Below are 15364 nucleotides of genomic sequence, written 5' to 3' on the forward strand. Positions count from 1 at the left end.
GAATTGAAATAATAAAATTCTCGTGAATGCTGGATATTTATTGAACTTGGAACAGGCAGCCATACTATTGTGTAGGTCAGCACAAGCCTGCGACTTCAGCTTTAGTGGTCGAAATCATCGACAATGGCCGGAAAAGCACACAATAGACTCGGAACAATAGGTGCAAATTTGGATTGAATCATCAATCAAACCATAAAGGATCTACCCAGCGCCGGCAACTCCCAGAAACTCCTCCCAAAATGCCAGTATCGGACACGTGAAGCACAGCCTAATTCCTCAGTGCGCGCAGTCGCTCATTCAATCCTTCCTCCTCTTGCTCTGTTGGTCCAACCTTCGTCTTCGCGGGGGTAGCGGCCTGTAGATCTTGCTCCAGCTCCAAGCCTGCCTTGTCCGCTGTTTGCGCCATCAAGCGGTCGACATCCTCCTGCGGCGTGCCCACGGCGGTTGCAGACGATGTTGCGTTCTCGTAGTATCCAGTCGCGACGTCCAGATCCTCAAACTGTGTCTCGAACTTGTCCATGACCGCCGAGATCTATCAGAGTATTCGTTAGTTACCTCAATCTGCCTCGTTGTACTCTATGGTGCATACCTTCTCCAGATCCATAGCCTTCATCGCAGAATCCATGCCACGGACCACATTCGCCATGCTACCAGTGACCTGTCGCATCGTGACCGCCGTCTGCACGCGACTGCTGACAGCATCGATTCGGGACGCGAGCCGCAAGAGATTGAGTTTCTCGTTCTGCTTCCGGATGGCGTTCTGTGCGTATATGCGTGCGATGTCGCTGTGGCCCTGCTTCATTGCCTAGTCGGACCCCCGTGTTAGCCTCCCCTCGCTCTGCGTGTGATGTTCAGGATGATCTGTGTTTGCGCACCTTCTCTAGCTTTGCCTTCTCGGCGGTCTCATCTTTGCCGGCTTTCGCAGCTTGTCGGTTGAGTTGCTTTGCGGTGAACTGCCGATTGTGAGCGCGGGGTGATGTGGATACTGGGCCGTTCCAGGCGACAAACCTTGAGGTTGAAGAGGGCTTTCTCGAGACCGGACATTGTGAAAGAGAGGCAGGAGGGTTGCTGCGACGGCAGTTGTGTATATGGATGGTGCAGGGAGATATAGGTTTAGGTTGAGGTTGTGTAGTAAGGCACAGTGGAAAGCAGCTGGCTTAGAGGTGTGGTTGATCAGGAACTCGGCGGGCCCAACGTCATTGGCTTTCCAGGGCTCCCGGGCTGCTTGGCTAGAAAGTAGCCCCGCCGCCTGCAGCCCCGGCTGGATTCCACTGAGACGTTCCGCTGCACAACGGCAAGCGTTTTCACTCTTAAAAGTGACAAACATATGCACGACATGCAGTGACTAAACATGTGTAACATACTCACGCCTCTCTCTTGTTTTCACTCCCTTCTCATTTCCTCCTCCCTTGAACGCATATAATACATCACATAATTGATATCAGCTGATCTGTGATTTACAGCATCTCGTCGTCCCGGACGCTGTTGAACAAACTTGATGTATATAGACAGATGATATGAACTCCTATATTTGCATGCCAAAGTAAAAGTGGCTGTGAATAAAAGGCCGGAATATAAGCCATGCTGTAGATAGGCTCTGTATGCTCCATCTAGCCGTAAACGCCGCCTTTGCTGTGTCGAAGCACCCATCCTGAACGCCTTGGACTTCATTTGCAGAAATCGCCTTTTTGAGAAACGAACACCCGTAACCATCCGCGACATGGTTGCGACCCCTTCGCCGTCAGTAAATCTTAACAACATTTCCCGTGGATTGCCCACGCATTCTTCAGTCGCAGGAGAAGAACACAATTGCGCGAACTATTTCGCATCCATCTTCGGCTGGAAATGTCATGAACGTATGTGCTGTGGCTATTGCGGACCAGCATTGAACTTGTCGGTCGCAGAGCGGAAGAGCTCCTGTTGTTGACGGATGAGCTCCTCCTCGGTCATGCCGCTCTGCTCGATCTTTGTCTGTTTCTTCTCTCGGTTCTGTAAAACACCCATCAGCAAACATTCCTACCACCACCAAGCCACATTGGCTTTGGCAACAAAGGCGAAGATTAAATATAAGCTGCAGAAGGAAAAAGGGGAAACGTACGGCCTGTTGTTTCTTATAATCGGCAGCAACCTCGAGGATCGCAGGAACATAGTCGCTGAAATCCAGCTCCTCCAGCGCAGCCTTGACGTGCTCGCACGCTATCGTCTTCTTGGCCTCCTTCTCCGCGATCTCATTCGCCTCGGACGATATGAGCGTAATGAACTCGACGCAGCACTCGATCAGAAGGTCGCGCGTGTCCTTCGCAAAGGACATTCCAGGGTCATTGGCAAGGATCTCGCTCACGATCTTGTGCACCGTCGCTGTAGGTTTGTTTGTTAGCTTCCTTGAAAGAAAATCTCAATCATTTGTATGGATAAGATCGGGCGTCGGGCGGTAGGGTCCGAGGGGAGGCATTCGCATGCGCGGCGCGCGCGAAGAAATGGGAGCTTTGAGCTTTGGGAGGGCGACGTACCTTTTGGGAGGGAGAGATCATCGTTCCCGCCGAACTCGCGATCAGACATGGTGGGCCGCGGTGGGGGTGGAGGGAGTAATTGTGGTTTCTTAGGTCCGCGGGCGCAGAGGATATAGGTGGTTATCCGGTTCTTGTAGAATTGGGTGAACAAAAAAGTTGTGACGACAACGCGCGAACACGCCCCGCGGGTTCGATGTAGCTATGTTTAAAGTATTTGGGTACGAAGATCTTGGCGGGTCGGCGGAACTATTGACCGTGGTTTGTTGTTCTGGGGAACTTCAATAGTCCTGCCGGGATAGTATGGAGTAGGAAAAGACAAGGAACTGGGACTGAAGTTGAAAGGAATCGGTATTGTTCATATAATTCAAGGGTTTGGCAATGTCACTGGCTCAAAGATGGTAGGAATCAGTGAGCGCTGACGGTTGTCGACCTAGGCAACAACCTGACAACATTAGAGCCATTGGTGAACTGCCATGGGAGCGTCTGCAATGATCTGGACGATGATTTGATATCGGCCATGTCGTCAGCTTTTATTTATAAGCTCGATCTTCTTGAAAAAATATCTCGAGAAACTCGGACACATTTCTCCATGATTCCAGAACCAAGTCCGAATAGTTACGTCGTCCACCTAACCACGCTTTTGAGGAAACTCCCAAAAGCACTTTCTCTTCATACTTGCAAATCATATATCGTTCTCTTATATGAGTGAAGAACAGCCGTTAAAGAGTTCTGCTAGAGGCAGAGATTTGGAACGTATTTGTCGTCTTCGAGGATCTGTGTGGTGTGAGTTGATGGAAACTTTGATATGTCTAATTGATAATGCCCTTCAGACTACCGAATGGACTTCAGTCCTGCTATACCTACAGTACCATCTCTTCATGTATATGTACATTTATTTTCCCTTTCCCCATGAACACACAACCAAACGCCGCGGTAAACCGAACACCCTGTCACATGTCATATGTCACCTCCATCCCCATCCCGACCTCCACCCACCTACCAACCTACCTCCCTCGTATATTGTACCCTCCCTCCACTGGACGCCGCAATACCGTGGCCTATGCAGCGTGGGGTTCACCAACCTGCAGTGCGCATCAAAAAGCCGCATCGCTATTTAGTATCTTTCTGCATACATTGGCATTTCCGGCCGGGATTATCGGGCCCACTTCCATGGGCTTTTTGAGTTGCTTAGCTCTCATTTACCTGCCCCTGCACCCATGGACTTGCAGTTATCATCAGAAGTTGCGGGAGGAAGGTAGTTGGCGGATGGAGGGGGTGAAGATCGACGAGGATTGATATGGCTTCAAGAGGTAGATAAGAGCACATGTATAGGAAGGAAGAACTGTACACGTTGTCCGTTTACGGCGACTGTATTCCTGGACGTTGGGGTTTGTGATGTGATTGGCTCGGTATGTTTTCTATGTAAAGAGCTCAAGAGTCGGTCGGACTAGTTGCTGTACAAGTAGATGTTCTAATTAATCACATCACTACCATCTTAACTAATAACTGTACATGTGGATGAGATTCGAGCATGGGAGGTGTAAGTGGGGTGTAAACACCCAAGCCGTGGACTCCAAAGCTACATTTACGAGTTGAGTGTAAGTGTAATTACTTGTAGCGTGTTGTTGAGAACGCCTGGCGCGGTAAACGTGGAACCCTTGAGCTCCCTACATCTCGATATCTCGACATCTGTGGTTGGATGTCTGAGGCCCAGTTGTAATTAATGTTTAATAGTATCTAGTAGTATGTCAGATGGAAGGATTGGCAGAGAAGAATGGGAGCACCCGTTCTGTTCCGCACAGATGGAAGCGCCGACCGCCGCCAAATGACGGCATAGCGAGGGAGTGGATACGGTAGACGTCACCGGGCAGATGGGGGACCCAGTATTTAGTTAGTTTGGGTGACTTGTGCCGGGGCGTGGGAAGATGGGATGTGACTTGGCGGGTTATGCAGCGATGCAACGATGCAGGAGCATTATTGCAGGTAGGTTTACCGTTTAAGATGGTGATGTTGGTTTGGGTTTCTTTCTTGCGGGATTGGTTGGTTGTTAGTCGTTGATTGTTGGAGGCTTTGGATGTTGTGAAGAGAGGATGTTGATTGACCTTATGATTGATACTTGATCGAAGAACATACTGTAGTGAGATCTAAGTGACTGCAGGGACTAATAAGGGGACTCTGATCATGTATCCAGGGACTGTACTACAACTCTATGAGCATCTAGTTCGGTGTCAAGGGAGGCGTGGGAGGGTCCTCGACGACAGACCATGGCAGATGACGAGACAGCGGTGTGCCCGATGGGGAATGGCCCGATGGGGAATGAAGAACGAGCTAGGACCTTGCACGCCATGCTCCAACTACCCTACCACTACCACCACTTGTAGTAACTAATTAATTATGTTTTTCGAATGTTTCGGATGGGGATCTATCTCAGGATGCTGTCCAGTGATTTGTAGGAAATGGGGCATTCGCTCGGGGATTCACGACTCAACAAACTCGGGGGCATCCGACTAGTTTACTCATTATGGCCGTAAATCTTTGACCCTTTCCTGTCTTTCAAACACCGTAGATACCGATCGGTCAAATCAGCATTCGCCGTGGGAGGTTTCAAGTGAATGTTAAGCAGTCTACGTTTGAGCTGGGATAGGCGTAGTTGGAAGTTGGACGAATGGTAATGAGACAGGCAACAGGACGGTAAGAGTGCAGGCAGAGGCAGAGAGGCGTATATGGAAATAACGCCCTGGTGTTACTCACGGACAAGTAAAGAACCAACCATTACCGCGCCCTACCACCGAGTTAGTAGCCAATATCTAGCATCTAGTATCTCGGTAGTATCTACAGCTCCGTTCTGCTGCATCTCCACCATCATCATCATCATCGCTTCCGATTCTCCAGTAAAACCTCGTAAACGCCCCCTTCCTACGAGATAGCCTCGCCTGGGTTTACGGACCAGCTAGCCAGTCAGCGTGAGATGGGACGAGAGGAGGCAAACTCCTTCCCAGCTGAGATTTCGCCATCATTCGCCCTTTTTGGATTATTTTGATTCGATCAGGGCTGAAACAAACATACCTACTGCCTCCACTACTACTACATATCGTATACGCTGGACAGTTCCAACGTGGCGACGTCGAGGACGACTGGAAGATCCGTCTATCTACCAACGTTGGCAAAGATAAGATAGAAGCGGAAGGGTGTCATCCCGTTGTACCCATCCATACTCTTTGTACCTACGGTACACAGTACATGTGTCCCGTATACCGTACCATAGACATACCTACTGCGGCACTCTCTTCCGTAGGGCGGAACATTCCTCCTACCACACAAGGGACATAAGTTTTCCCAATAGGAGCAGCGGCGCATCCACTCGCATTCCCATTCCCGTTTCTCGATACCACCATCCCGTGCGTGCCATCCTATCCCAACTCAGTGCCATCCTAGGGTTTCACCGGTACCGAACCGAACGAAGAAGACTAACTCGTTGGTTACTGGACCGAACGGAGTGGACTAATTACTTCTGGAGCAAGTGGAACGAGGGAACGACACAGACAAAGGTAACTAATCTTACCGTGGAAAGGGAAAGGGAAAGGGAAGGGGAAAATAATTGGGTACAGTTACCTTTTTACTTTGCCAGCCATTTTCCTCTTTTCTTGCTCTTCTCATTGGGAGATTGTCGGTGGAGAACGAAAGGACCCTGTCGCTCACCGCCGTACCGCCGCCTATCGCCGCCGCCCAAAAGAGAAATCGTCGAAAAATTCTCGGGCGGATTTTCTTTTCTGGTTCTACTCTACTCTATCCATCTCATCTCAACTCAACTCCTACTCTATTATCCCAAGGCGCAATATCTATTCTGCCTACTCGTACTACTCTACGGATCACTCTTCTGCTTTACCGGTACTCGTACTCGCACTTTTGCCTTGCCTTACTCTACGTACCGCCTCGCCCGTCTTGCCCGCCTTGCCCGGCTTACCCTGCGTTACCTTAATTATAGGTCGCAAGACTGGTCGGAACGAAGAATAATAAGAAGGGCATACATATTATTTACTCTACGTTTCTCTGCCAATAAATCCTTACCGGTAGTCATCAAACCGGAACGGCAGGGCGCACGAGTAATTAATATTAAACCTGGCTTGAAAGGTCGAGTTTCGGGTTCTTGTTCCTATGGTCCAAATCCCAACTGCCTGTACTTTCTATACTCTCTACTCTGCTTCAACTCTACTCTCTACTGTACCTAATCTGCCTACCAACCTATCTACCCACATATCATTCGTAGATACTGGATAGGACGGGTGGATTGCAGGACATACCATACCCATACCCGATCCACGATTCCAACGTTGCATACTGCACTAGGGATACTGGGTACCTAGGTATACATAGTAGGTGTACTAGGGATACTAGAGTTACTAGAGATTAAGGTGTACATGGTATAGGTATTTAGGGATATACTAGGGAGGGCCAGCAAATTTTCCATCCACTTTGGCCAGCCTCCATTCGGCATCGCGCATGTTGGTTTGACACTTCTGAACGAGCCAGCGAAGCATTTCAGGGAGGTCGTCTTTGGTATTGATTGGGAAGTATACATATTATGACGCCAGTACTCCCTGATCCTGTACGGGATCAAGCACCAGCAGCAACTCTGGCGCCATTATCATCTTCGCCTTCACCGTCACCTTCACCAACATCTTCAACTTCACTATTGACAGCAGCACTTGCGCCAGCGCCAACACATATACAAGCATCAGCGCCGGCGCCAGCTCGAGGTCAAAGTCAAGGTCAAGGTCAAGGTCGAAGTAAAGGACAAGGCCAAATTCAGGATCGGGATCAGGGTCAAGATCAAGGTCAAGGTCAATTCGAGGCTCTTTCTCGGCCGGCATCGTCCCCAGTTGTCTCTACTACTAGTACAAGCACTCCTCGTACTATTACTTGTACTGCTGCTGCTGCTGCTGCTGCTGCTGCCACTACTTCCTCTCCTCCAATACCATCATCGTCATCATCGATCAACACCGCTACTCCTGAGGTCGGCGTTACTTTGAGTAGTACTACTGATTCATCAGATAATACTCTTCGACTTCGCCCTCAGGTGCTTCATCATCCGCCTCACCGCAGCGAACAGACCAACAACCAGGCACCTGACGCAATACCTACCCATTCCATCTCTACCACCACCACTACTACCTCTCCCAATACCAGTGTTACCACCGCGCCTGACCCACGGATCCAGCATAATCACCTGCACCACAATCATCCCCAGCAGTTCTCTTCTCATAAAAAGAATTCGAAGTCCTGCAACTACTCTTACATTAACAACCCCACCGCCTTCACCAATACCTTTAGCAGCATCTTCAAACCTTCGCAGTCGACCACTCATGCGAATCGACCGAAGCTAGCTCGCGCCTCAGACTCATCTCCGCCAACGCGACCCCGCTGTCGGTCACTACTTCTCTCTTCCACCAAGTCTTCGAGTGCGGTACCGACGCTGTCAACCACCTCTACGACTACTCCATCCACCTCAACCACCACTACTACTACTACTCCATCTACTGCTACTACGGCGACTGCAACTCCTGCAACTCCCGCAGCCTTCCTCTCTTCCACTTCTACATCCTCATCGCAGCGTCTTCTTCCAACCTACTGGCTGTATCCATCAACGTCGTCATCATCAGCATCCTCCAAAATGACTGCCACCGGTGGCGTTAACACCACTGCTGCAGACCTGCTGCGCCAGGCCATTACGCAGAGGTAAGTCAGCTTTTCCATTTCATCATCAGCATCATCACACTTCACACTCGTATCCATCATCGTCACCATCATCATTATTTGCCCTCCACATCCGCCTGCATGCATGGTTGGCCCACCGCCCTCGTCGTATGCGAGCTGGCCTAGGATGGGATGAAATTGGGGATGAGATGAGATGAGATGGGATAGGATAGGATGGGGACAGGACAGGATGCCGTATCCTGTCCTGTCCTGTCTTGCCCTGTCCTATCTCGTCTTGTCTCGTCCCTGTCCCTCGTCCTTGGTCCTGTCCTCGGTGCCCAAACAGGCATCATTGTCGTGGTCGGGGCTGTCGAGGCTGTCGAGGCTGTCGAGGCCAAACCAAAGAGGCACAAAATGAGATCGATCGCTTAGGTTGCCCTCTCCCGAAGTGGGCAATCATTGTTACACACCATTTTCTTGGAATAGATTTCCCAAGAATCCCCAATCCCGTCACTGGCTTTTTCTCGATACTTGCCTGCCTACCTTTCCTATCCTATCCTATCCTATACCTTTCCCTACCTTATCCTACCTTGCCCTACTTTGTACCCTTCCATCCACCCACCCACCATCCCACCTACACCCACCTCACCTGCCCTACCTTCCCTACCTACCCTACCTACCCACCTCCCTCCCCCCCAGTCGGGTCCACCGCGTCTACATCTCACGCCAGCTTACTACCACTTTCACCATCAAATATCTTTCTTTTCACTTGCTCCCCTTCCCTTCCCCTTCTCCCCTCTACTCTACTCTACACTACTCTACTCTATAAACTTGTCGCAACCTCCCCCTCTCATCTTTTTACTTTTTCACATCCTCCTCCGGCTGGCTCCTCGCCACCTCCTCCTTCTCCTCCGCCGAACCTAATCTTCCCACCACGATGCCGCCATCCGCTAACACATTTCTCTCCCCTCGCAGAGCTCCCGAAGACGATTCTCACGACCACATCGGCTCCAACAGCTCCACACCCCCGGGTGCTGCAACCCCACGACCTGACCCCACGGATAAGCGACTGCCGGGTATTCTTCATAGTTACTTTGGCCAGGTTCGTGATTCTCTAATCCCCAGTCGAAAGTCTTCGGTCAACCCCTCCCCCGCACCTGCCTCTTCCGCTTCTGATTCTGCGTCCGCACCTACCTCCGCTTCCGCCTCCGCCCCCTCCACACCACCAGAGCTGGCTCAGGACGATGCTGCACCAATACCATCAGCACAAGCATCATCGTCATCACCGTCATCAAAGAAAGAGGAGGAAGTAGAGCCAAGCACTAGCACAAACACAAACACAACCTCTCTGCGTTCAAACCCTCTTCCTAGCCCCACTCCCAGTGCATCTTCGCGGCATCCCTCAGCATCGCAATCGCATGGTGAAAACGGGAAGCTAACAGAAGGCGCTTTCGCGCCACCACGAGATCAGGCCACACCCCCGCAGACTCCTCGGACTCGTTCACAAGAAGGCAAGCCACCCACCTCGAACCTGTCGACCACCTCCCTCGCATCCAAGGCAAAAGAATCCAGGACCGGCCCCACCGTCGGCCCGCCCAAGGGCAAGCTCTCGGTTTCCATAACAGAAGGACGCGGCCTGCGTCCAAGCATCGATCCCTATGTAGTGTGCCAATTCCAGTGGGCAGAGTACATCTCTGATGGTCCCCGAAACGACTCAAAGAAGAGTGCCCCCGGACGGGGTCCAGGAGGCATGAACATCAAGCGTACGGAGAGTGAGATGGGCAAGCCGATGGCGATCCCCATGAGGAGCAGGCAGAGCAGCAACAGCGGCACAAGCTCCGACCCAAGAGAGAACAGCCCTTTCAAGGAGGTCACCAATCCCACGTGGGAGCATGACGCTATCTTGTACGGATACTAACCACCTGCTGATGCTTGAATCTTGATGCTGACTTAAATGTAGTGATGTTGTCGGAGACCACTCGGAGATCGACATCTCGGTCTACGATCGCTCCAGCGGCGAGGCCTTCCTAGGCCATGTCCGGTTCTGCCCTAACCTCGTCGAATACGAGAAACCCTGGGATGGTTGGTTTACTTTGGAGGCCCGCGACGGAGAGGCGGATCAGGTCGTTGCCGGCGAGATCCACCTGAAGATCAACTTCCACAAGACGGACAAGAAGCAGTACGGCCCGGAGGATTTCGAAATCCTGAAGCTCATCGGAAAGGGTACCTTTGGTCAGGTCTTCCAGGTCCGCAAGCGGGACACACGCAGGATCTACGCCATGAAGGTTCTGTCGAAGAAGGTCATTGTGCAGAAGAAGGAAGTCGCTCACACGCTCGGTGAGCGCAACATCCTTGTGCGAACAGCGATGGCCGACTCGCCGTTCATCGTCGGACTCAAATTCTCGTTCCAAACACCCACGGATCTCTACTTGGTCACTGACTACATGTCTGGCGGTGAGCTCTTCTGGCACCTTCAGAGGGAAGGCCGCTTCCAGGAAGCTCGAGCGAAGTTCTACATTGCCGAGCTCATCCTCGCCCTCCAACATCTCCACGACCACAACATTGTGTACCGTGACCTGAAGCCAGAGAACATTCTATTGGACGCCAAGGGCCATATTGCCTTGTGCGATTTCGGACTGTCCAAGGCCAATCTTACCGAGAACGCTACCACAAACACCTTCTGCGGCACAACAGAGTACCTGGCTCCTGAGGTGCTTTTGGATGAGCATGGCTACACCAAGATGGTCGATTTCTGGTCTCTCGGAGTTCTAGTCTTCGAGATGTGCTGCGGCTGGAGCCCGTTCTACGCCGAAGATACCCAGCAAATGTACAAGAACATTGCCTTCGGAAAGGTTCGATTCCCTCGTGATGCATTGAGCACCGAGGGCCGCAACTTCGTCAAGGGACTCCTCAACCGAAACCCCAAGCACCGACTCGGCGCTACCAGGGACGCCGAAGAGCTCAAGGCCCACCCGTTCTTCGCAGATATCGATTGGGATGCTTTGGCCAAGAAGAACGTCGTCCCACCGTTCAAGCCCAAATTGAAGTCTGAGCTCGATGTTTCCAACTTCGACCCCGAGTTCACCAATGCTTTGAACGGAAACGGTTCTCTCAATGCCCGGGCGGCAGCTCTTGCTTCGGGCGTCAACCCAGCTTCGACCCCACTCTCGCCCACGATGCAGGCCAATTTTGCCGGCTTCACTTTCGTTGACGAGAGCACAATTGAGCAGCAATTCAGGCATCGCGACGATCTCGAGCGGATGGACGAGGACGAGAAAGAGGAGGAGCCCGATTGGGACAGGCCTGCTGGGCGGGGAGATCGCATGAGCGGCGTTATCCCCAGTCACGATCACGACATATTTAACCATGGCAATTTCGACGTTTGAGCGACGTCCGGCATTGTGCATTGGTTCGCATTCCGTTCCATTCTTCCAGTTTTGCTGTGCATTCCTGTATTCACAGACTTCTTTCGGCTTAACAAAAGTGCTTTGACATCTTCTTGGTACGAGTCTCACGAGTGAGTGGTTGGTCAGGTCACGACGGGAACTTCCTATCTTTCCTTTTCGGACGCTTCCGAGGGGCGGTGGTCGTACTCCTTTGCATGTTTTATGGATACCCTACGCTTTCCAGCGACACGGAGGCTCTAAATTGTGCTAAGACCTCTTCGCTGACATCATCATCACCATCATGCCCAATAACCGAGGGCTTTGATTGCTTTTTCTCGAATCACCGTTCGTTACGTACATGGAATTTATGGGTCGCTGATCTGGGTGGGAGTTACCTGGTGGACACTAACTGGACTGGGCACTATGGACTTGATGATGGATATATGGAGATCATGTATTTGGGAGCGAGTTGGGTTTCTGCTCTGCATACAAACGACAGTCGTATATTTTCATCTGGGCATGCTGCGCCACGACTCGGGTCAATGCTCCATGGTGCTGCTGCACAGTAGTGTTCATTCTAAGCCTGCGAACGCTCTTTTCTGGTGCCACCCACGCTCTCGCCTTCCCTTTCGCTACGTCACACGGGATCCTATGGAGTTTATTGCTGGTTTCAATTGTAATTGCATTGCGCGGTCGAGGTCATTTTGGGCATTGGGTTTCCCAAGGGCTTTCGGGGTTTCTGGTTCTTTTCTTTCTTTCGTTCCTCTCTCTATTCCTCCCCGTGCATTGCGTCGACCTATTGAGCATATTCTTCCAATTACGCATTATCAAGTTTACCCTTTATCTCCCGCAATGGAGCTGAGCAGGATGGCTAGTTCCTGTACATGTTGCGGACTGCAGCAACCTTTTAGGCAATGTCAATAACCTGCAATGTTCTGAATATCAGCCAGTTCGACTTGTATACATTTTCAGTGCACCTCAGCTGTTGTGATCCCTGATGTTAGAAATGTTCAGGCGAGGCAATGAGAAGCCATGGAAATGGCATCACGTCAAACGTGGAGAGGACTTGGACGGTGTAGGAATAGCCCCACCAACCATCGAGTCGACCAGTTCGACCTCGGCAAATGGACCCTGGAGCTCCGCTTGAACCTCACCGAGCTTCCAACACCCCCGCAAACGAAGGATGAGCTAACGCGTAAACATAGAATGGTTTATATACATATACCGAGAATTCCCTATTCTTCCCCAGTTTCTTGATATATCAATTGATCTCTGTATTCGCATATTTGACTCTGAACACTACAGAAATATAGTCATATCACATCATATCATTCACAAGAAGCAAAGATGAGCGGCCCCGGTGTAGGATTCGAATACCCAGCCATTCCAGTATCATGGCTTAAGAGGGACGTCCTGCTCTTCGCCGCCAGTATTGGAGCCACTGCAGACGAACTGCACTTCCTCTACGTACGTACCTATCTCTACTCTCCTTCCCTTCCTTTCCCTTCCCCGCAAGCATCGTCGTTCAATAACCGCTCAAAACTGACATCACCCTAGGAACTCCACCCCAACTTCCAAGCCTTCCCAACGTACCCGATCGTCCTCCCCCTCAAGCACAAAGACCTCGACGTAATCGACTTCTACGCGCGCTCCAACGCGATCCCGATCCCAGGCGCGCCCAAACTCACCACAAAGGGCGTGCTCGACGGCGAGCGCCTCATCGAGTTCAAGAAGCCCATCCCGACGTCGTCCGAGGGCCGCAACTTCGAGATCAGGAGCAAGGTGCTCGGCGTGTACGACAAGGGGAAACCCGGCACCGTCGTGGAGACGGAGCTCACGCTCGTGGATGCGGATTCCGGCGAGCTGTACACGAGGGCTGTCGGGAGTGGGTTTTACGTTGGTCAAGGGGGGTGGGGTGGGCCGAAGGGTACGTTATAAATTCTTCCTTCTTTTGCTTCGCCTTCTTATCTATTCCCTCTTCACCCTCATATCGATATTGATGTCATCATGCTAACGACTCCAAACAGGACCAAAGACAGTATCCTACCCACCCCCCGCCAACACCCCCCCAACACACACGCACACCCACCAAACCACGCCCGAAACCGCGCTCCTCTACCGCCTAAACTCCGACTACAACCCGCTGCACGCCACCCCCGAACCAGGAACCCGCATGGGCTTCGGCGGCCCCATCATCCACGGCCTCTTCTCGTGGAACATGTCCGCCCACGCGGTGCTCGCGCTCGTCGGCGGCTCGAAGCCCGAGAATATGAGGAGTTTCCAGGCGAGGTTTGCGAACCCGGTCAAGCCTGGGGATAAGTTGGTTACTGATATTTGGGTGCTTGGGGATGCGGAGGGAGAGGGAGAGGGGTGGAAGGAGGTGAGGTTTATAGTGAGGGTGGACGGGGGGAAGGTTGTGTTGAGTAATGGGAGGGCTGTTGTTAGGGTTGAGGGGGTGAAGGGGAAGCTGTAGAGATATAGTTATTCATAAAGAATGATGTGAATAGTTACGTATATGAGAGATGATTTCTGTTGTCATGACTATGGTGGCCGAGAAGGTGGTTTCGTGTGCTGTTGTGATGTGAGTGAGGAGTGTAATGGACATAGATATGGTATGGTATATCAATAATGGGGTGGGTGTTTCGCACGAAAATGAACGAAAATGAACATAGCGATTCATGATAGAAACGAAACCCAACAGAGTAGATATAAGTAGATGATCACCATCACCAAAACCCAATGACACTCACCATCACCATCACCACCACCCCATACCCCTTCCATGACCCTCCAAACGCACCTCATCCCTCCCTCATGCCATGCATAACTTGTACAGTTTTGACTCCCAGTCCTCCCATCAACCCACCAGTTTGAGTTCTTTTCGTCTTCCCATAAGAAGGTCTGGATTGTTGAAACTTGACTCCCAGTCCTCCCATCAACCCACCAGTTCGAGTTCTTTTCGTCTCCCTCACATGGTGTCTTGAGTGTTGGAATTTGACTCCCGGTTCTCCCATCAACCCACCAGTTCGAGTTTTTTTCGTCTTCCCATTACATTGTTTAATTCCGCCTGTGAAATACCGTCACAGAAGAGGGAAGAGTGTCCGGACGTAAAGCGGGGCTTTCGAAGCACTTCCGCCATGGAGCCTGAAATTGCGAGCTTTTGAACGGGCGAGCGGCACGACACGGCACGACACGGCACGACGCCATAGCTATACTTGTATGCGTCTGTCGGAGGAGGTTGGGTTGAAATAGGGAGAAGTCTCGCTCGGAAAGGCAACATGTGGGTAATATATGGTAGTTGTGATTTTCGAAACATGGCAAGGGGGGCAAGACAGGACATGACAAGACGGACATGCGTTGTCTTGATAATTATTTTGGACCAGCGAGGCACGACAATATGGTCTTCGGTGAAGTGTTTGTTGGCGAGACTGGGTTGGAATAGGGAGAAGAGTCGCGAGTAGAGGGGGCATTCGAAGCACCTTCCGACATGTGATAGCGAAGATGTGAGGTTTGAAGCAAGGCGGCACAACACCATTTTATTGTTGTCATGATTCTGTTGGTCAGACTGCGCAGAAACAGGGAGAAGAGTCGCGAGTAGAGGGGGTATTTGAAGCACCTTCCAACATACGAGGATATGTTGCGCACTTTTTTTTGTTTCTCAGAGCGGTACAACACCATGTGATGCGGCATTGGTGATGTCAAGTTCCCATATCTTCTGCCAGTGACGGGTTCCAGGACATTTAAGAGATGGTAATCGGAAGACGGCTTGAAGGG

The 15364-nt window shown here is 51.3% G+C and overlaps 6 protein-coding genes across 6 annotated transcripts; 3 read left to right on the forward strand and 3 right to left on the reverse strand.

Moving 5' to 3' along the window:
- Window positions 1-268: 268 nt before the first annotated feature.
- BU24DRAFT_342701 (uncharacterized protein) lies at window positions 269-1044 on the reverse strand (the record flags this gene model as incomplete). Its single annotated transcript, XM_033523326.1, has 4 exons — window positions 269-532; window positions 590-805; window positions 876-953; window positions 1009-1044. The coding sequence occupies 4 exons, from the start codon at window positions 1042-1044 to the stop codon at window positions 269-271; spliced, it is 594 nt and encodes a 197-aa protein (XP_033387925.1).
- Window positions 1045-1450: 406 nt separating this feature from the next.
- BU24DRAFT_419188 (histone-fold-containing protein) lies at window positions 1451-2868 on the reverse strand. Its single transcript, XM_033527156.1, has 3 exons — window positions 2511-2868; window positions 2099-2358; window positions 1451-1989 (listed from the first exon to the last, which is right to left on the reverse strand). The coding sequence occupies exons 1-3, from the start codon at window positions 2557-2559 to the stop codon at window positions 1870-1872; spliced, it is 429 nt and encodes a 142-aa protein (XP_033387926.1). The 5' UTR covers window positions 2560-2868; the 3' UTR covers window positions 1451-1869.
- On the forward strand, window positions 2834-3993 carry BU24DRAFT_419189 (uncharacterized protein). Its single transcript, XM_033527157.1, has one exon. The coding sequence runs from the start codon at window positions 3212-3214 to the stop codon at window positions 3626-3628; it is 417 nt and encodes a 138-aa protein (XP_033387927.1). The 5' UTR covers window positions 2834-3211; the 3' UTR covers window positions 3629-3993.
- A 5148-nt stretch (window positions 3994-9141) lies between these two features.
- On the forward strand, window positions 9142-11590 carry BU24DRAFT_341162 (Pkinase-domain-containing protein; the record flags this gene model as incomplete). Its single annotated transcript, XM_033523262.1, has 3 exons — window positions 9142-9386; window positions 9531-10109; window positions 10165-11590. The coding sequence occupies 3 exons, from the start codon at window positions 9142-9144 to the stop codon at window positions 11588-11590; spliced, it is 2250 nt and encodes a 749-aa protein (XP_033387928.1).
- A 1044-nt stretch (window positions 11591-12634) lies between these two features.
- Window positions 12635-14063, forward strand: BU24DRAFT_448054 (peroxisomal dehydratase; the record flags this gene model as incomplete). Its single annotated transcript, XM_033530859.1, has 3 exons — window positions 12635-13057; window positions 13148-13517; window positions 13618-14063. Exons 1-3 carry the CDS (start codon window positions 12938-12940, stop codon window positions 14061-14063), a joined length of 936 nt encoding a protein of 311 aa, XP_033387929.1. The 5' UTR covers window positions 12635-12937.
- Window positions 14064-14378: 315 nt separating this feature from the next.
- On the reverse strand, window positions 14379-15170 carry BU24DRAFT_123101 (uncharacterized protein). Its single transcript, XM_033520914.1, has one exon. The coding sequence runs from the start codon at window positions 15123-15125 to the stop codon at window positions 14604-14606; it is 522 nt and encodes a 173-aa protein (XP_033387930.1). The 5' UTR covers window positions 15126-15170; the 3' UTR covers window positions 14379-14603.
- Between the last annotated feature and the right edge of the window lie 194 nt (window positions 15171-15364).

This window comes from Aaosphaeria arxii (genome assembly GCF_010015735.1).
Source record: "Aaosphaeria arxii CBS 175.79 unplaced genomic scaffold BU24scaffold_2, whole genome shotgun sequence".
Taxonomy (NCBI): domain Eukaryota; kingdom Fungi; phylum Ascomycota; class Dothideomycetes; order Pleosporales; genus Aaosphaeria; species Aaosphaeria arxii.

What these genes read in the sequence shown, in the direction of transcription:
- BU24DRAFT_419188 (XM_033527156.1), bottom strand. Translation starts at nt 2,559, where the DNA reads ATGTCTGATCGCGAGTTCGGCGGGAACGATGATCTCTCCCTCCCAAAA. An exon ending in TGATCTCTCCCTCCCAAAAG is followed by an intron (nt 2,359 to 2,510) that starts GTACGTCGCCCT and finishes ACAAACCTACAG; the next exon opens with CGACGGTGCACAAGATCGTG. An exon ending in ATTATAAGAAACAACAGGCC is followed by an intron (nt 1,990 to 2,098) that starts GTACGTTTCCCC and finishes GGTGTTTTACAG; the next exon opens with AACCGAGAGAAGAAACAGAC.
- BU24DRAFT_419189 (XM_033527157.1), top strand. Translation starts at nt 3,212, where the DNA reads ATGAGTGAAGAACAGCCGTTAAAGAGTTCTGCTAGAGGCAGAGATTTG.
- BU24DRAFT_123101 (XM_033520914.1), bottom strand. Translation starts at nt 15,125, where the DNA reads ATGGTGTTGTGCCGCCTTGCTTCAAACCTCACATCTTCGCTATCACAT.